The 20,947-nt window shown below is 43.4% G+C and overlaps 2 protein-coding genes across 2 annotated transcripts; one reads left to right on the top strand and one right to left on the bottom strand.

Moving 5' to 3' along the window:
* Positions 1-83: 83 nt before the first annotated feature.
* trmt12 (tRNA methyltransferase 12 homolog) lies at positions 84-8,886 on the top strand. The gene is made up of 7 exons (XM_022240816.2): positions 84-544; positions 824-936; positions 2,599-2,855; positions 3,475-3,656; positions 4,208-4,317; positions 5,095-5,252; positions 6,561-8,886. The coding sequence occupies exons 1-7, from the start codon at positions 465-467 to the stop codon at positions 7,344-7,346; spliced, it is 1,686 nt and encodes a 561-aa protein (XP_022096508.2). The 5' UTR covers positions 84-464; the 3' UTR covers positions 7,347-8,886.
* On the bottom strand, positions 7,569-20,227 carry LOC110982379 (dnaJ homolog subfamily C member 5B-like). The gene is made up of 5 exons (XM_022240740.2): positions 19,941-20,227; positions 18,948-19,029; positions 18,182-18,238; positions 15,818-15,970; positions 7,569-14,974 (listed from the first exon to the last, which is right to left on the bottom strand). Exons 1-5 carry the CDS (start codon positions 20,012-20,014, stop codon positions 14,606-14,608), a joined length of 735 nt encoding a protein of 244 aa, XP_022096432.1. The 5' UTR covers positions 20,015-20,227; the 3' UTR covers positions 7,569-14,605.
* Positions 20,228-20,947: the final 720 nt, after the last annotated feature.

Below are 20,947 nucleotides of genomic sequence, written 5' to 3'. Positions count from 1 at the left end.
GAAGTAGACTGTAAAACATATTACCATTCAAAAACTTAATTTAGTTTAATTTGGGGAAATGGAAGAAATTATACCCACGGGCGAGCAAATCATACGGTACTCGAGGAGAGACACTGTAGAGACTGGATTTGGCTCAATTAAATGCTCTCGTAACTAGAGGCCCACCATGAACTTGACCAAAAAATAACCATTCGATTGGGGGTAACAAAAACCACTGGGTGTGGTATGGGTAACGATCGCAGGTGCCCAAGTACACGCTGGAGGTACAGTTAATGATGAGGTCACTCAACTCTCACCTCTGAGAGCTAGACGGATACCCTGTCCAGTATTGCCTTCATGATTGAACAATGTCGCTTAGGATGCTGACCAAACTACCTCGTGCACGGAACAACGCCCAGCCGATGTATTATATTAACCTCAGTTGACGAATTAACTCTGCGAATGAGCTCGTCTCATTGCGCAATATGCGCAAGATGGCGGCCTCCATGGATCGAGAGAATGACACGGCAATTGTTGTTCTCACGGAAAACGCCCAGAAAATGAGGTACATCACTTGTATTTGCTGTTTTCAATTTAAAATTTTGGACTTATTTTTAACGCCTCAAATAGCCGAGATATTTACAGGAGAAGTTTAGATCAGGCTATTTTCCTTCAGTCAGCTTTTGAACATTTGGCAAATCTTTGGACAGAATTATATTATTTAATGCATTATTGCCCGACCATGCCCAGATACCTTAGTTTCAAAGGTGAATTGTAATGTTTGTAAAGTCCCAAGGGGAGAAAGAAATTCTGTGGTTGCATTTTTGCCAATCTTTACTGACAGACATTATCTGGAAGTGGACGGGTTCTGGGATTCCCGTAGACGGCTACAGAGGCTCAACAGGAATGTCATTGCTATTCCTGTGAGTGGAAGCGTCTCGTCTGCCATTGAGAGAGGTCAGTTCAGGTCAGGGTTAAATAATCTGCAGACTCAGGATGCAGGCTCCAGCTTCACGATAGTAGATGGCTAGGCTCGCGGCTGGTTTTCTACGTACCACGGTTTATGACAAGCCAAAATTGAAAGCCAGAGTTATAAGTCTTTTCACATGCGGCATATGGTTCTAACAGTACATTGGTAGACCTGGCAGTGGTCCTTATACATGTATGTGACCCGTCCGTCACAACTAAATAAGAGTAAAGTCTCATCCTACTCTGTCCAATCTTGAGGGTTCAAAATCATATTGAAATGGAGGTCAGTGTTGGGTTTGAAACACATGCATTTGGAAAAGAGTAGCCCGTCTCCTATTTAATTCCAAATATTTGGCAGGATATATATTTGAAAATGTCATTTTCTCAGCAATTTTGACAATAACATTATTCGTGCCTGGTCTGGAATGTTGCAACAATGTTGTGAACAAAGATGCAAAGCTGCCAGAATAATGTCACATTGTCAACTTATTCTTTTACCCCAAGTGTTCCATGTACATACCACTAGAAGGCTCTTTTTCTGCTTAATTTAAATACCAATATTTTCAAAAATTATTTTGAATTTTTTGAAAATTCTGGCTTGCGGCTCATTTTGTGGTGGAAGGTCACATAAGTGCACCCGGTCACTATACAGAGTGCTCCAATAATAGGGATGGAGTCCAGGAAAAGGCAAAATGTGAGGTTTGAGAACTGACATGCAATAGATTGAAGAGGTGGGCTAATGTATATTTATGCAGATTTATTTGTGACTCAATCAAGCTTATACCAGTTCAGAACTTCAGGATTGGCTGTTCATTGTATGGAGGGAGCATTGCAGAAGTCAGAAAGGCGGGACCATTTCATTTGGACTTATTAGGAATGCTAGGAGGCTACCTCATCTTAAAGCCCCGGAACAGGAACAGCCTTAAGCCAGCAGTACTCTCCATGATGTACAATGAACATGTACATGTATTCATAAGTGAGCATTCTGAAATGATTTAACCGCTTGCTGCCGGGGAACCCCATTTCGAGTACCATGGGTTTATACGCAGAGCCAGGGTGCGTGAAATGGGACAAAAGAGCTGATCCGTGTAACAAAAGACCGTACCCAAAACAAAAGACCTGCTGGTGGGAATTGCCATCATTTTTCGGCTTGCATTTTTTGAAGGTAATCCGTCACTGTTTTTAAACAGTATACCACTGTTTTGGGCATATTGCGCCTGCGGACTAGTACCGCAGACAAAAGTGCTCCAGGGCCTCATTGATGAGCGACACAGCACTGCTACAGGCTTATCCAGCTGCATTTGGAAAAACACCACTTGCATTCACTGGGGAAAACGGAAATTACATAACACAATTAATTACACAACTACACCTCACAATTCTGGGCTCTCCTTACAGGGTGGCAGGCCTGGCTGAAATATTCAGGAGTCAATGAAGGTTTCCTGTCAGCTTAAAGATCAAAGAGTCATTTGTGTGGGTGTAAACATCCATTAAATGAAATTATGAATTTTTGAGGAATTTTGAAAACTGAAAATCTTGAAAACTGCCCGTATGTGTGCACTGCATTTTTAAATACACCAGGCAGCATGTGGTTATTTCCTCTAAGTTTAAGGCACCAATTATCCATACTCGTTATTTGTATTCCCCAAGAAACTCTGAAGGAAGCTGAGCTGTTCGAATACCACAGTAAGATCTTGGCATCAGGGCGTTATCATGATCTTCCATGCCATCTTGTGTCTGTCCACCTCCCCACATCAAAAAAACAGCTTGCAGTCTCTCCACATCAAAGACTGGTCAATGCACTGAGGGCAAAGTTTGAGGAGTTGGACATTCCCTTTCCAGAAGAGGTGCAGGAAGAGATTCCAGATGGGTGGGAGAAGCACGAAGATCTAATTTTACTTCCTCGGGTATGAACATCAGGCCAGCTAAAAAATGAGTTCCCATTAGCTGTAGGAAAAAAAAAGGCTGAAAGGTCTGCCTCAGTGCTCAAGTTCATTTTTTGCAGAGTAGAGTGGCAAAGGGCTCTGAGGTTTACTTTTAAGATTCTAGCTGGTATTTTCTGTGAAAACAGAGGCTCAGAAAATGCGTTTTTTAATATTTCAATAAAAGATGGGCTGAATTTTAATGGGAAGGTCACAACAGGGTAGATTGGAAACATAAAAGGGGCAATTACAGATGAAAATTTAAAATTCCATCCAGCCACAAGACCAGAAACTTTATTTAGGTGCTTTTTGCTTTAAAAAAGTGTTCTCTGTTGGGCATTAAACACCAGGAATTAGACTTCAATTCTTAAGTTTACTAGAATCCTGGTAGAAATGTCAGCAAAAGGAGTTGCCAAGTCATGTACCGTAGTAAAAAAAAAATTGTCAGTTCCCAATTCGATATTCCTAAGGATATATTGCTTTGTGAAGTGCTCAATTTGCTTAACTTGAGTGCTGAGACATCTTCATTATTCAACTCTTGTAACGTACGTCTATTGAGGCATCTCTCTCAAATTTCTTTTGGTTGCTTGTTTAATATCAACAGTCAAGTTTGTGTTCCTTTAAATGGGAACGATGCCCCAACCTCTGGCAAGAAGTAGCCACGGCTCTGGGAGGCCAAAGGGTTGCGAGGAAAGGTCGCGTCAGGCAGGACGAATTTAGAAGTCCAAGGGTGGAGCTGTTGCTAGGCAACCATGGGTGGGTGGAGCACAGAGACAATGGCATCAGGTAGGAGACTCGCAATGTTTTGCAGGTTTTTTTTCTCACTTACGAAATAGACTAAAGTAACTCTTGTTTAATGGTTCATTTTTGTACCAGGTGGAAAGGACATTTTCTGCTGAAAATGGGAGGGGGGGAAGGGACATATTACTTAGAGCAAAGCTAATGCAAGGTGTGATTACAAGGCCCTTAAAGGTGGGGGGTCTGGGGATTTTGGATTCCAGGTGCTCTGTGATGTAACCTGAGGCAATTTCTGACTGATTTGCCCAGTTCTTCATGCATTTTTGGACGCTGTTGTAAAGTTAAGCGCCATTTAATGAGCAGTTATGAGCTGGAGAATCAAATTTAAGCCTACTTTTTTTATTCGTCGACAACAACGAATAAAAAAAAGGGAGGGGAACAGATGATACTCCACCCCCCCGATTGATGGCAAAGTGGTAGCACTGTGATGTGTTTTGTGTCTCAGGGTAGGAAGCAGAATTTAACACGACGTGATTGATACACGATATGAGGGACGTCTAGGGAACGGTGCACTAATCATATTTTTTTCCCCCCACAAGATACACATACGACGTGAGACACTGCATGTTCTCGATCGGAAACATCACTGAGAAAATCAGAGTGGCGGGACTGCACTGCGAGGGGGAAACAGTGGTCGACCTGTATGCTGGTTGGTGAAAGTTGAACTCTCAATGCATCCTCTAAATATAGATGATACAAGGCAAGAGGGATTCCAGCATCTATGAAAGAATAGCTGAATTAGAAGTTGTTCTTCCAAAGACTCCTGGGCAAGATTCAATCAAGGACCACTAGTTGACTAGTGGTTGGTTGGTGACGTACATAGCATGTGTGCAGTGAAGTTGAAGTGCGAACAATCCTGGTCAACCGTTGTCAGGTTATTAGGCCAAAGGGGAGAAAAGGTGGCCGCTGGAAGGGCAAATTAGCAAAATAAAAGTGAAAATGTTTGTTTACTAGTGACATACTATTTTGCGGCATTTCTTATCACTGGTCTTCTCTGTTCTGTGCTGTTAAAAGCAGTTTATGGCAACCAACGATGCAACCAACCTCGATAGGCTGGTCGCAAATAGTTGACCAGACTAGTCCAACCACAGTTGACTAGCCTGCCTTCGATGTAGTCGAAATATGGTTAACCATAGTCTTTGATCAAACTTGCCTCCTGTCATCAGAGACATTTGTCTACCTGCCTGGGGTCTATAAGTAGGCATAATCACTGAGACCTCTCTAAAGGGAATGCTGATTTGACAACTGTTCAGAAACGAGGGCAGCTTTAGTGACTACAAATTCCTCAATCCATTTGCAAGGACACACAAAAACATCAGCAGAATATCTTTGTCATGATAGGTCACACATTACGAAGCTAACTTCCTGCATAAAAGAAATGTATAAAAATGAAAATATCACATTTTCATTATCACCTGGTCCACAGGAATTGGATATTTCACCCTGCCATATTTGGTCCACGCCAAGGCTTCCTTAGTCCACGCCTGTGAGTGGAACCCAAATGCCGTGACCGCACTGAAGAAGAACCTGGCACTAAACGGCGTACAGGACAGATGCATCGTCCATGAAGGAGACAATAGAGAGGTATGTTATTTTGATAATCATAATAGGCCATGTGTATTTGTTATTAGCTGGTCTTGCCCGTACATCGACATTTATTCACAATACTGTATGCTCAGTGTTTGTACAAGCGCTTGCGAAAAAAACCATATGCAGCAAGGTATGAGACGGAGAGAACCCCCCCTGCTTTGTGTTGGTCATTGTCTCACAGGAATCTGGGGAATTCCTTTCAGACATCTTGGGGGGGATGTGTTAAGTAACAATAGTCTGGAATGTGTATAGGGATTAGACATGTTGGGGGGGTACCCCTCGGTCTCATTTCTTGCTTGGTATAAAAAAAATTCACAAGCTTTAATAGTCAGGTGGGACTCGCGACACACGACCTCTTGCTTACTGATGCAGATGTCTTAACCACTCAACCACTGAGCTTGCCGAGTTGGGTCAGCCAGTCCAAGTCAGATACAGCAGTGGGTACCGCAAACGAAAATTAAGGTCTCCTCATTGCGGAGCACGTCTTCAGAAAGGCCATGTTTGAACAAGGTCTGCTTGTTCATCGTAGTCATGTTTTACCTACCAGTGGCTGGTAGAACTATGGCCGGTCATCAGTTCAAAAGTAAAACAATAATTACAGTACAGATTTGCAGAGCACCATGCAAGGATGTCTCTTTTGTATGCGTGGTTCTGAAGAGAACTGGAGGGTACTCAACGTTTGGGACGGTATGCGCTGTCCGTCGCCTGTGCTCCTGACCTGTACTTTACTTGACACCTTCACCATAAAATGCTTCAAAGATCAAAACAATAATTCACTGAATGTTACCGTGCTCATGCACCTATAAAACTGTCAAATAACAAACACTACTTCATAAAATACTCAATGAGAACACAATCCTCTCAAGAAGTTCATGGAGCAAATGTACTATTGACATAAAATTTGGAAGCAATCGAGGGTGGCATTTCTGCCAACTTTGGCTGCATATACAGATAGTAGGCCATACGAATGAGGTCTAAACGAACCGGCTGTGATCAGAAGTAACATGTATGTCAATGGGAAGTGCTGTGCAGTCACAAGCCAGTGGCTTCCGTAGACAAATGTTTTAGTTTCAGCAAAAGCCATAAGTTTGAACTCGGCTTATGGCTACAGCCAATACAAGGCCAGAAGATTGCCCCTGCAGTGTATGAGCAGTGACATGAGGTCAACTCAATTTCAATGTTCATGTAAGCAGATGACTGCACTGTTGATTTGTTATGTTCTGATGATCTCTTTTATTTGCCAGAATGACCTGTTCTTTCGTCATGCCTGCCTTTATTTTTTTTGGGGGGGTCTCTGTCCAGGTTTGCCCTAGGGGCGTGGCAGACCGTGTCAATCTGGGGCTGATCCCCTCCTCTGAAGTAGGTTGGCCTGTCGCCTGTGCCGCCCTCAAACCCAGCAGCGGTGGGGTTCTCCATGTCCATGGCAACGTCACGTCACCTGCAAAGACGCGGACCACGGGCTCCGTATCCCTCGGAGTACAGGCCATTGATTTGGCGGCAAAGGAGGGTGGGACATCTCCGTGTACTTCTGGTACAAGAACAGCAAGTGTGGTGTCACCACCACCTGCTGGAATCAGAACAGCAGATCCAGGTTGCCCAGCTGAAGATGTCAGCAGTGGTAACCCTCACCAGAAGGGTGCAATTGGTGATAGAATCGGGCCATGCGTTTTACTTCCAGATCTTAATGCCGGCAATTCTGATAGTGGCTTCACCATTGATTCAGCTGGCTGCAGTTTCGGAGACAGTGTTGAGCTTGCCGAACCAAATGCTGCAGGACATGAAGAACTGATGGATCAGCTTCATCAATTGAGAAAGGATGTCAAATGTCCTGCAGATTATTGGGAAAGTGAGAAAACGTTCACAAACAGGTCCCGTGTTGATTCAGAGTCCGGCCGTAAAGACTACTGGAGCAGCTGGGCTCGTGCAACCGCTCGGAAGATTCAGGAGCTCCTGGTTGATATTCAGGGCAGTAGATGGACCACCCACGTGATGCACATCGAGCACGTCAAGTCTTACGCGCCCCGTGTGGATCACATCGTGGCCGATATCAGGTGCCTACCAGTGGCACATAGTAGTGATGAGGTCTGATCTGTGCTAACCCTAATGCGACAGCTCCTTGTTCTTACGTTACATGTAGCAACCAAGAATGTTGTCTACTTTTTCCAGGAAACTGAAGAGAATTTTTCCAGCTGAGGAGACGCCAGCATTTATTGCATGTTTCAAAAGCACACATTTTTCATCAGGTGAAAGTTGCATGACAGTACAAGAGACATGATTTTCAATTAATTGAAACTCGGAGTACACAAGCACTTGTATTGGTTGTAGTTTATTGGAATCCAATTTCTCTCCCTCATAAATTTATTCAACAAATACTAAATCGCCTTCACCCACAGTGCTGTGAAAAACAAAAACAGCTTCTCCTGCCAAGTCTGTAGAGCATTGTGTTGTGTTCCGTTTTGCCTCCAGAAAATAGCAATAAGCCTTTTGCGAGTTAACTTTGACCCAAATCTGGTACACTGAGTTCTTTAAATTCCCATGAACATAACAACTTGAATTCACCTTCGTAAAAACCACTGTTCCTATACCTCATGATTCGGGGCAAGTTTTTGCTTAGTTACATAAGAGATGCCTTGCAACAATCCACTGTTCTCAATGGATGAGAGGGGCACCAAGGAACCAGTCCATTCAAGAGATGGTGGTCGCTATGCAAAAGCTTGCCCCAAATCACGAGGTATAGCAACAGTGTCTTTAGTCTGGGGAATTCAAATCGTTATGTTTATGTGCAGTCAGATAACTCAGTGCACCAGATTTTATTGAAATTTAACTCATAAATGGCTTATTGCCTCACACTTAAACTTGGGAAACTATTTTCACTCGAGTTTACAGTATTCTGTTAAACCATGAGCCAAGAGCCCTGGACAGGTGGGCAGCATATTACATGCGCTACAGCGTTGTATTGAAGTCCATCACAAGTCCCTACAGGTCCCTGTGTGTCCATCACAAATCCAATCACAATTCATTTAGTCTCAAGCCAGTTCACAAGCTATTCAAATGACCTGTGACAAAAGTATTCTTTTGGCATTGCTCACCATGTTACTTATGACTGGGACTTGTGGTGAACTCGACTACAATATTTCTTCTTTGTACAATTCAATGAACACATTACTGGCTTGTCCGAGCAAATGATAAAGTTGTAACGCAAACATAGAACTAAACATAATTTTTTTTTTCTAAAAGAATATTCAAGGATGAGATTGGAAACAAAATTAAGCAGCATCAAAAAAAATTAGCTAGGGGTTTTGAGGGCCCTACAGCAGTGTTGTGTCTGTTGTACACATTTATATTTGCCTCTAGGCACCCCTTAAACTATCCATTTCTTGTGTTCAACATCAAGCTTTTTAAGGAAAAAACCTTAATGATAAAACCCAAGATTTTCCAGATTTTCAGAGAGACTGTTCGAACAATCCCCAAATCAGGAAAATCCTGATAAAAAAATCCTGAAATTGTTGAACCTCCCGACAAATGTCACCCTTCAACCCTTGGGAATCACACCGAAATAAAGCTGAAAAAGTGAATATTCCCTTTTTTCAGAATGATTCACAATTTGGAATGTGTAACGGCCCTAAACTATAATGACGTCATGTTTTGTTTACATCTCCTATGGGGGGCTTGGTGGATTGCATCCCACCTCACTGCCAGAGGACAGCACAAATGTACAAAAGCGTGACGTCACGTCACAGGTCCAGGGGTTGAGCAATTTGATTGGTTTTAAACTGTACTTACTGCAATGAGTAACTTGTCTATTCTTCAACGGATCCATATTTCATTACAACTTGATCGATGAAATAGCCCACTAGATGCACCGGGTGATGGCAGCTTGGTATCGCTAAACATAAAGTGCATTCAAAATGAAAAGCTACATGCAGGGTGTCGTTAATTTGTCCAACTCCTCTGAATCTGTAATGCATTTTCGTTTTTTATAGTCGGGCCCATACATGGCCTGCGGAAGATTTTTTTTTCAGTGGTCCAATTTGACGGAGTAAAAATTGGCTGTGTTAGCCCAGTTTTGCTCCATCAACTCAAAAGACAGCCCGAGGGGTGGAAGTTCTGTGTTGAGCGACCTTGATGGGTGCGAGCATTCTGTGAAACTGGGCCACTGATGGGGCCCCTTCTCGAAACCTAGCAGCATCTCTGAGTTCAGCTTCGTGTTATCAACCTTGGGGCAAAACAGAGGCCCCCAAGGATGAAGCTGCAGCCACGGATGATGCCACTATTTGAAAAATGGCCCTGGGATCCCTTGACGTCAGTGAATACACAAAATATACACAGAATCGTCTAATTGGTTATATATCATCAGTACTTATATACAAACAGGTGCGATTCTAATTGGGAGGCATGGGGTGGGCTAGAGAGAATGTAACCCCTCAAACATTTGTCCGGCTAAGCACAGCACAAACAGGTCCATATTTTTTCATGTCCTTGGACTGATTTCAATGAAAATCCAGTTGTAGTTTGGAGATACGCATGAAGACAAATGACGCTTTCTCTGCTAGACATTTGGTTGTTTTTTGCAATCTTCTGAACCACACACAGCCACTACACTCAGTTGCATTAGGTCATGTTCAAATTACATGTACTTGGCAGTGGCTTACAATTCCACAGGACTCCATGGGAAGTGGCTACAGCCATTAGCTTAGACTTAAATGTCATTTCAAGTTGCAACCAAGTAATTCGGACTCTGCCTCACTCAACCACTCAACGTGTTAACCTCTTTTCCATTTATGTCAGTTCACCTTGGTTTACGTCTCCAAAGGAGTTACCACAATAGTGCCCCACAAATCTGGACACCTGCAGCCATTTTGTGTCCAAAAGGAGGCCAGTGGCAACAAATCCGTTTTTGTGGCTACAGCTTTACTCTTTTTGCCATAAAAGTAAACCGTGATAACAAGCCGTTAACACAGACCGCAATGACTAATTATAGGGATCTACATGACTTGTACCGGACCTTCCTTACAGTGCTTACCACGTTTGGTAGCCTTTGGGCCTGTTTGTTTCACATGGAACTAGATCACACTCAGTGGTCCCAACGCTGGTTTTTTTTCTATCCATTAGGTGGGTTCTGGTGTCAGTGAACCAGAGCTGGTTTGCTCAATCCATTAGGTGGGTTCTGGTGTCAGTGAACCAACTCTGGATCACTGATCACAATCCAGGTCTGTGTGAAATAAAACAGGCCCTTCACAATCTCAAACCCTTGCACCACCAAAAAAAAAAAATTCTAAGATACATTCCCGTGTACAATATGGAATAAAAAGTACTCCGGTATAAACTTGTTAATCCATAAAATTACTGTTAGTTACAATCTTTATGATTCCTGTTTCAATGGAGAAGATTGCTCCCAGTTGTCTTCGTGCAAGTACGGTACCTGGGCACTGCAGCTTTGCAACTGAGCCATTTTGTGCCCAAAAGCAGGCCAGTTGTCATAAACCTACACACCAATTTTCATTACTCCTTTAAGTCATGAGGGCTTAACTTGAAATGGGACAGTATCGTGGAGCCAGATACAAAGTGGTAGTGACTGCTGGTGGCAAGTTTACTTGCCATTAAGCAAAACTAAGAGCAACGACAGTTTCTGAGAGAACTCGACTGCAGACGGCATTGCAAGCGGGGCACCAAACTTGGCATAATCTGTTTAAAGAAAGCCCAAAAAACAAAACAAGAAAAGGCCCACCCAAAAGGCCCTCAATCTTTGCGTTCCTGGCCATGAAATACGTACGCACGACAGGTTTTATAGCGCAATTTCCAAAGTGAGAAAAACACAAAACAAGCCGAAAAAGTTAGCACAAGATTGGCCGCAGATGGGATGAAAAGCTAGGACTGCACGCGAGAAAACTTCAACGTGTCAAGCACTGAGCTCGCTGCATTCTTCAGGCGAATACCAAGGTAAACCCAGTATGATGTCACAGCGAAATTCCTATTTGATCGGATGTCACACAGTCGCGTACGAACCAGCTTTTGCACTGCATGTCAAGTGCAAGACAAAGACATTCTAGGGGTTGATATGTCCCCATGTAGGGTAGCGCTGGTCTCCAGTATCGAGTCCCAAACAAAGTAAGAGAAGTCTTAGATATTAAGTCCCAAGTAAAGTAAGGCGATAAAGCTGTGCTCCCCAGCAAAATCCTCTAAACCTCCAAGTGGTTTCCATGGATCCGGGTAACACGTCAGGATTACTACTTGATACATTGGTCAGCTATAATCACTCATTATACAGTATACATAAAGGCCTATACTTACAGGAACACAATTGTTCAGAACCATTTTCAGTACTTTTGAAAAAAGAAAAATTAGATTACAGATTAAGTGACAGTCAATAATTTAAAAAATAGAAAAACTTTAAAAACACAATAATGCTTGCTGAAATCCAACGGGCCTCCAGCTGCACCAAGACAGGGCACTATTTCCTTAGCAATGGAGGCTCCTTTGGTACTAACTGCACATTGCTGGTTCACGGGTGACTATGAAACCAAGCGGTGCAGTCGCATTGCCACCAACAAAATGAATACTCCCGATCAATGTGGCCCTTTCCAACCAGTGAGGGGGTGCTTCTGCTCGAGGTGGATTAGAAGAAAAACCATGGAGTTTGTTAAAATTTTGATTGTCAAATGGAAAGAAGACCGGTTTACAAACAATGAGGGAGTATGTTGGAATTCCAGGTTTTTAAAGGAGACTGGGTTATGGTGTCATGTTTAGGCAGCTTCTTTTCAGATTATCTCAACAATGATGAATTTAAATTTAATACAGGCACTTTTAGGCGGTGACAAGGATATGCACTTGAATGCTTTTGCAGTCATGTTTGTGCCACCCACCCATCATGTGGTACCTGTAGATTTGTGCCCAATCCAAGGAAGACTGCCCTCAGTACTCGGTGCTGTATGTGAGTGAACAGTGCTCGCACACAAAACGTGGCCTGTATGCACTCTGGGTCTTGTCAGCCTGTGTGTAGAACCATGTCTGAATGACTTGGTTGTGGCTGAAATTAGAACATGTGCCTATGGAGGCCGCTAGCTACATGCAGCGGCTAATCTGTGGCTTATCACCACAGACTCATGTGCTACTGCCAGTCATAGCCACGTAATTAGGACACAGCCCATGACACACAACCACCTCTACTGCTGTCTGCGACAGTTGCTGTGCCTCCTCACCGGCAACGAAGAGACAGCTTGATGGGGCATTCTATTCAACCGGGCAAGAGGACTAGGCCAGCGCACGGGCGTAGACCACAATAGTCCAACAGAAATCGGTCCTATGTGTTCTGCGTGTCATGAACCTGTGCGCGCACATAGCGAGTTACGAACCAAAGGACCAACGCTGCTACGTAAAAAGACACTCTCTCTTAATTCTCACATGAAGCAGATATTACCAAGTCGGGTTGACGCATTTGCTGAAGTTGCAGGATTGCGTGCGGGAAAATAGTGAAATACTCAGCCCCAGTTAACCCCTTCGCACCAGAACCATCAACAGCCGCGGCCTTGTGTGAGGATTAGTGCATACCACACATACATTCTATTCATCATGCAGCTGCAGTTTCAATGTGGGCCTGCTGCTGGACAAGGCTTTGCATACTGAGCATACCGCCGCCCAGCAGTCCCGGTCAAAAGAATCCCGGCGTTTAGGTGTTAAGAAATTGAAGTCTCAACCGGTAAATGATGTTGAGATCTACTTCATTTAGCACTTGGCCTGAGTCTAACTACTCGGAAACATTTTTTTCATGAAGCTGACACGGTGAACGTTGAGCAAAAATTGAATATCAACAAGCGTTATTCTGCCTTTCATTAGCAATTTTTTCCTACATTTATTAAAGAAAGTTTAGAGAAGTCTGATAATTATTGCATGGAACAATAATATGGCACGCCATGATTAGGACAGTACAAAAGGCCGCAAAGGGGAAGAGGTTAGGAACCAGACCAAGGGGCAAATTCACAAAGATGCTGGGCAGTCTTGCAAGGAACGTTGACTCTTCAGCACTATTAGACAGGCAACTTGCCCAAAGCAAACGTCACCGGTCCCACAAAACAAGTGAACAATTTTGATGAGTCTGTTTTAGTTTTCACAAGAAAGAGAAAACTTTGACCGTGTCCGAAACGGCCTTCCAGAGCTACGGCTTGGTCTATTGTCTCCGCACACTTCCAATGGAGGGAAGGCCTAGACCTAGCTCTAGACAACAGATTCGGATGCAGCCTGAGTTCTTTGTTTTGATGTGTCACCCATTTGAAAATCCTGGTGAAAATGGACAATTTGTAGGGGAGCAGTGTTGAGGGTTCCCTACATACACTGCAAGATCCTCTTGAAAGGCTGCCACTCATCAGTTACTCTGGCAACGTCTTGGGTCACAGGTTGAGGCACCCACAATAAGTTTCCTTAAATATGAAACTATTTGAGGATGGGGGACCTTTTGAATTTCGCCATGGTGACAACATAAACATGGCAACTGAAAACAAGTGTTTCTCTGTTTTACAAAGTGCCCTCTGTTGACCAGAAGCCAATTATTACCTCATAAATGTGATTCAATAACGGCTTAACAGAGACTGAGAGGTAACAATACAGCCATGACCTTTTTAAATGTGTCTTTAACTTGTGGTCCGGGCGTGTTGCCTTCACAACAGAATTTTCCAGTGTACAAAGTAACTTTGCGCACAATTAACATAACACTGGATTTCACAGTAAAGCTATGCTACACAATTCAAACATTGCACATTAAAAGTTCATAGGCATATTTGTGTGACAAGCCTTGACATGACTGAACAACAGAGGGCGCTGTAATTAACAAAGGGAGATGCTGTTCACAATGTGCTGAAGAACTACCTCCCCAGAGACCTGTTTTATGTATGGAACATTGGCCCCTTGTACTCATGACAACAAAAGTATAGGCAACAGCATAGGGAACCAGACACTGACAGAGTGGGGGGGCAACAGGGACCATGGCCACCCAACGGAACAAAAATGTTCTGTGTTTATTAATCACCAGAAAAAGGCTGTTTGGGGGACTATTCCACTTTCTTCCTCCAAAGAGCAGGCAGAGCCCTCAAGTTTAACCTCACCCCTGAGAAAGGCCATACTGGGTTTACTTCAAAATTTTTTGGGGACCCTACCACAAGAATAATATTAGCCCCCTGAAATTCGGTTATGGATACGCTCTCGAATCCATTTTTACAATTTAGAGAAAGGTTCACAGGAAGATTCTTAACCCTTCCTAATCAAGCTCCACCCATTTCCCTCGGGTACTTTCCCCAATTTTTTCTTTTTTTGGGGGGGGGGAGGTTCAGGAGGTTGTTACCCCTCCTGCCCGCATATTACTTGTCGACTGTGTAAATGGTAGGGCCGCCGTCAGACGACTTCAGGCTGGTCTTCTCCGTGGGCTCTGGGGGTGGCGGCATGGGGATGGCCGTGTTCGGGGGCGGCACGTCGCGCAGGTTGGCGGCGGCGGCAGCCCCACTGATGTTGGCCGCCGAGGCGTCGGCGCCTGGCTGCACCGTGACGGGCACATCGTTGGCCCCCAGGCCGGCCTCCTCCTCCTGGGCGCCCCGCAGGATCTCCTCAAACTCCTCCTGGGTGTACTCTTCCTCCTTGGGGCCGCACTTGCCGCAGCAGCCGCAGCAGCACAGGCAGCAGCAGAAACAGAAGCAGTAGCAGGTCAGGAAGAAGCAGACGCCGCAGCAAACCTTCAAAGAAGCAAAACCAACCAGCAACAACATATTACTTTCAACTACCGACATTCAATGCAAAGAACGCAAGTAGCGTCTCAGGGCAAGTTCAGGCACAAACTATAGTTCGACCAGTAGTCAACTGCTTTTTAACCCCTTTGCTACGGAGGACTGCCACTACCGCAGCATTGTGTGAGGATTTAGTGCATACCACACATACAGTCTATTCACCATGCAGCTGCTGGTTCAATGGGGCCTGCTGCTGGACAAAGCCCTCCATTCAGGGCATACCACAGCCCAGCAGTCGCAGTCAAAATAATCCCGCCGTGAAGGGGTTAAAAATATGCGTACACAATTAAGTTACACTCCAACTACCATAGTATGTTTAAGTTTCAAAAATCAAAAATGGCCATTGAAATCTCATGCAATTATTTTCACGTGAATGGTTCCCCCCCAATGATAAATGAAATTGGCTATTGATAACCAGCTCTGCGACCATACCCCTGGGCCTAGTCCTAAATGGTCGACTAGTCTAAACCGTCCATTGTTCAGGCAGTGTTCGTCACTCTAATATCTGATGCACGTTGTCGCTACACAGCTGCAATCCTTCAAACTCATTTACTTATGAAAGAGAGAATTTGGAGGATTTGGGAAGGTCAGGGTTAAAAGTCTACGTCCAAACTTCAAGAAAAAACTGGAAAATACCAAACCCTACCCTTACAAACCTCAAAACCACTCTGCGGGCTGTTTGCAGGAAATGAAGAGTCCGTTTGGGTCTCTCTCTCAAAAAAGTCACAGCCGCTTGATGAGTTTCTATTTGTGACCTCATTGACGACTACACTTGAGTCCTTGTTCACTTACCCTGAAGCATCTGCTGTTTACCAGGAAGTACAAGTCAACGTTATCGTCGCCGATCTGTTCAGCGATGTACAGCCCCACTGAGCCGTAGTCGTCGTAGATCTGCCGCTTTTTAGTGTCAGTGAGAACTCTGTGTGCTTTGTTGATCTCCTTAAACTGTAGAAGCAGAGGAAAAACTACCAGGCTAACGGCGGGCTTACCCAATACAACTGAGTGACAATAAAACTGCTCATAAATTGTGTACTGTTAAAAAAACCGGAATGCATGAACAATATGACTTGGAAAAACTGTTCTTCTTCAACTATAAGTTTCAAGAGGCAGCTGGTTTCTTCTCGAGTTTAACCTGTTAAAAATATCTGCAACCACATGGAAATTGTCAGTCAGTATGTGGTTTGTCATGCCATGGAAATGCAGGGTTGGGATTTTTCGGTTACATTTTTTTCCAAAAGTTGGCGATTTCCATGTTTCGGAAACAACCGCGTATCGTGACAATAAAATTGTGTTAACTTGTCCTCCACCAGTGCGCACAGGTGAAGGCAAAAAAAACAGCCTCGGGAATGAAACGAAGACAGCCCCTCTGAATGTTGATTCGAAATGTGACACGGCCCGAAGGACAAAGCAACAACATACAGATGGCCGCTTTCTGGCGTTGGGCAGTGCAGTGAGAATGTCAGCCTCGGCAATGTTCAGCTCCCTCTTTGCTGGCTTGTACGATAAAAGCCAACGATACACATGTACTGCGCAATGGCAACAGTAAATTCTGTTACAGTTTTGGGGTTCTGCTTGGCCTCGAGTACTGTTGAAGCTTAGCAAGCATTTGCGAGTGGATTCCAAATTTCCATTACCACAGTAACTCTTGCTTGCATCAGAGACCTATCCAACCCTTTAAACAGAAAACCATATTTGGTAGCCATTGGCTCCTAATGGGGAAAAATCGAGGCGCTAGCACTTTTATGCAAATTTAGTAATCATGTGTGCTGAATATTCATGAACGTACGTACACACATGTAGTATAAATACCCTGTGTTTACATCGTCCATCCATGCCGAAGAATCATGACCTGCCGCGGCACACGTCCACCACACAACTTGCATACAAGCGCCAATGAGGTCAATCCACGAAATCAGGGTTTTCGCCAAGAGTTCAGCCACGGACGTTATGACGTCTATAGTTTCAGCGTGTCACAGGACACCCTGCTGCATGAATTGTGCTATTTCTGACACTCTAAATCACACCAACACCCTTTAATTCTGACATGAGCTCCGTTTCAGATTTCATTTATATTGCTGCAAGAAATGGAGCTCATGCCATGCCGTGGTTTGTAAAATGGCCCTGGTGTCCGTATACAGTGCATCAGCAAAGTATGTTTAGATCGGGAACCGACCAAACCGTGCGCGTGATCGCGACACATGTACATGTAAAGTATGGTATATGTAGATGTACCGGTACAGCACACTTGATGCAACTTGCGCTGCCATTGCTACTTTTCCGGAACGAACATTGAGTACATAATCATTGTTTTTTTGATTTTTAAGCATACTCAAAATTGTTCAAATACGTTTGTATGTAGTTTTAAGCTATCTTAAATCGCACATGGTGACTGGATGGTGAAAATATGATCGCATTAGCAAAATTTTGGTCGCATTTGCGACTAATTAAGCCGCTATTTAAAGTGTTGGACCTATGGCATACTAAAGCGGCAGCCAAAAGTAGGTCTAATGTAAGGGATAAACCCATGCTTTTCTCAAATGGAAAAAAAAAGTTATTTTTAATTATTGGATTTGCCCTCACACTGACGTATATTAATTAATAATGTGTACTTGCGATAAAAATTCATGAGCTTGCTCGTGTGGGACTCGCACCCACGACCTTCTCCTTAATAGTGCAGACGACTTAACAACTCGACCACCGAGCTTGCTGGAGTTGGCTGTCCGGTCCGAGTCAGGTGTAGCAGCGGGTACCACAAACTGATTTCAAGATGTACTTTGCGTCGAGGAGATGTTAATTTTAATTATGGGATTTGCCCTCAACTAATAAAGGGCAAATAATCAATATACATCAGTGTAAGGGCAAATCCCATGAAGAAAGAAGAAATAACGAATGGCTGCAAAGAACTAGGGCCAATTTCATAGAGCTGCTTAAGCACAAAGCGCGAGAAAAACCTTACTCGATAAATCAGGTAACCAGCCTAAATTCCATGTAATGTATATTGTTTTGGGATTGTATTTAGCCGTTTTTTGGTTAGCATGACCATCAGATAGAGTTTGAGCAAGTAACCTTTGTTTATTAAGCAAAGTTTTTTCCTGCTTAAAGCAAATTTTGTGCTTAAGCAACTCTATGAAATTGGCCCCTGGTGACTTCACTCACCTTTTCCTCTGCCGTGGGATCATCCCTGTTCTTATCTGGGTGATACTTCAGGGCCAACTGCAATGAATCAAAGACAGTTGGGAATGGTAACAAAAGACATTTGATGGTAAATGCACAGAGATAACAGCACACGATCAATAAATGACTTCAGACACTCCCAGTCTTGCAAAAACACACACATCGGGGAGAAAAGTACTTCAGGAGTGTAGTACTCAGTCAAGGGCTTTTCACCTACGTTTATCTTAAAAACTTGATTTTTTTAAAACAATGATGGTCTGAAGTCATCAATTTTGTAACCTTTCCTTTATGTATTTAGTAATCAATGCCCGGGTCTTCAGCTTTGTTCCCTGCTAACTAGTTCAATGTTTGGTACAAACCTTGCGTAATACTGCTTCAGATTTATTATATTCACATATCTGGCCATTTTCACAGGGCCGGGGGTTTCGTGAAGTAATTTTGACACTCCACAACTTATTTTCAATCAAGGTAATTCTGTGAAAAATTAAATATTAATAGTAGTGCCCAAATTCAAAGAACCATCGCCAGATTTTTAATTTGGTGGGAGCCACGCAAATACTTAGTGGGTTGCCTGACCACGTTCATAGATTGGAGAACACTGTTGATTTTATTTCAACCCCCCATCCCAACATCTGGGTTCCCTTAACGTGATCAATTCTTAAAGATAAAGAATCAAATGAAATAGCCAAAACCACCGGCCATCAATAATCAATACCAAAAGCTAAATGATCAATAATGTAACAGAGACCTTCCTGTATGCTTTCTTGAGCGCATCATTGTCGGCACCTTTTTCTACGCCGAGGGTTGCGTATAACGACTCTCCTGAGGTACTGGGTAAAGGAGAACGAAAACAGATATCAGAGCAAGTCAGAATATGCCAGCCAGCAAAGACATTTTTGCCTGAAATGGCAGGCCTACAGGAAACACTGAGGCCTGAGGGGAAAAAACCTGAAAAGGAAAAACCAGAGTTTCTGGTAAGTCATGTGCTCTATCTTTAGTATATGGCAAATTACCCTGTGACATGAGATTATAGAGCTGGATATTTCCATCTTGAAAAACTCTCGAGTTCCCAGCCCAATTTTCAGGCCCTATCTATTTTAATTAATCAAGTGAAAGGCCTATAGTATATGTACACGTAACCCTAAACAATGATTATAAATGCAGGCCTAATGTACTGTCGCACATTCCATGGCATGCAGTATGTTAACCGTGGTGCACCAGCTGCCATGCCAAGCATGGTAACCACTGACAAAGCAAATCTATTTAATTAATAGATTAATCATGTTAATCAGCTGTGCTGGTTATGTAACCACTAAGGCCATGTCCTACATGTAGGTCTACACATGTAGACTGCACCCTCCAAGCTCCACCATGTCCACTCTCGTCTCCACTCCAACACATGCACTCCACTACCCCATGATTTTTGCATTCATAATGTTCATTGATCAGCATGAGTCATACTATCATGACGCACAAACCATTGATTGAGTAGGCTATTGATCGCGTTGATGTTGATTAGTGTTGATGATAGCCAAGACAATCAAATAAAAAGCAAAGTCTCAACATCATGCACAAACACAAATGTGATTTTTATATAAATAGTACATCAGACGGTAGCGGTACTCCCTTTTGTCATTAAAAAGATGTTGGTAAATGTAAAACACTATGATCTAATTCTGTGTATTTAATTTAAAAAACTGAACATGCTGAACTGTCATGACTGTGTCCAAAGTTGCTTCACCTCATAGTTCGCTCTCGGCTCCCGCCAGCGGGCGGTTGCCCGCTCCCGGTCCCCACACCGTCCGCTCCGGTCATGGTCCTCTCTCCTTTCTACGGATGGAAATACGCACAACTAAAATACAATTCACCATTCAGTCCACCGCAGTCACCAAATGTAGCCCAAATGCGCTAATATCCGATGGTAACTTGTCATTTCGAAACGGTTTTTCTCCATCCACGCAAAACGCGTTTTGATGCACTTCCCGTGACCAAAGGACGATGTCTTGTACTTCACCAATATATGCATCGTTACGTTATATTACGTAGGGGTTACCAGTCTCGCATCTCGTACTTTGGATCTTTTTCAACCTCGTAATCCTGACTGCGATCCCACACTATAGAGCTGAGCCTGAGGAGGGCGGGCTCGTGCGCCTATGGAAATCGGTAGCTTGCGATTGAAGTCGTATCCCGTAGACTTGTGCGTTATTGCAGGTTACAGTCTAACGGGCACAAACCGGCACACAGACACAGGGGAAAGATGCCAGTTTTGGGAAAACCCAATTATTAAGAAAGATCTATAAATTTAGACCCTCGAAAAATCCAGCCCAAGTTTTTTGAATAAAGAAAAATGGAGGGGGGGCGGGACTAATTGCAACAACCTCAGATACCCTCACACCCAAGTAAACGATAATATAGAGTTGCTTCGATTGTCCTACCATCGAGATAGAAATAGAACTAACACAAGCTGAGGAAAACTGGACATTGACAAATGTGATGCCAAGACAAAAATCATATTTGAAAAATGGACAAGTTGAAAGGTCAAACTATATCACTTTATCAGAGCACTTCCAAATAAAATGCACACCTTAAAGCTAAATGCGTTGATCAGAGAAAAGAGTTTTGGCAGGTTATAATGAGGTGTCAAGGCTACTAGAGGGCACGTCACGTTCCCAGATGTTGACTTTATCTGCTTTTATTCGTTCAAATTCTGTTGTTGCACTTTAAAACATTTTAAATACTGCAGAAGCA

Source organism: Acanthaster planci, linkage group LG21, assembly GCF_054643075.1.
Source record: "Acanthaster planci isolate LZ-2023a linkage group LG21, COTS_SCS, whole genome shotgun sequence".
Classification (NCBI taxonomy): domain Eukaryota; kingdom Metazoa; phylum Echinodermata; class Asteroidea; order Valvatida; family Acanthasteridae; genus Acanthaster; species Acanthaster planci.
The sequence above is the reverse complement of the archived record's forward strand: the minus strand, read 5'-3'. Positions and strand labels throughout refer to the sequence as shown.

Bases quoted from the DNA above. Each gene is read 5' to 3' on its own strand.
- trmt12 (XM_022240816.2), top strand. From the start codon at position 465: ATGCGCAAGATGGCGGCCTCCATGGATCGAGAGAATGACACGGCAATT. The intron at 937-2,598 runs GTCAGTTCAGGT...GTATTCCCCAAG, and splicing joins CTCGTCTGCCATTGAGAGAG to AAACTCTGAAGGAAGCTGAG. The intron at 4,318-5,094 runs GTTGGTGAAAGT...CCTGGTCCACAG, and splicing joins AGTGGTCGACCTGTATGCTG to GAATTGGATATTTCACCCTG.
- LOC110982379 (XM_022240740.2), bottom strand. From the start codon at position 20,014: ATGACCGGAGCGGACGGTGTGGGGACCGGGAGCGGGCAACCGCCCGCT. The intron at 15,971-18,181 runs GTGAGTGAAGTC...CTGCTTCTACAG, and splicing joins ATCCCACGGCAGAGGAAAAG to TTTAAGGAGATCAACAAAGC. The intron at 14,975-15,817 runs GTAAGTGAACAA...GCTTCTTTGAAG, and splicing joins TAAACAGCAGATGCTTCAGG to GTTTGCTGCGGCGTCTGCTT.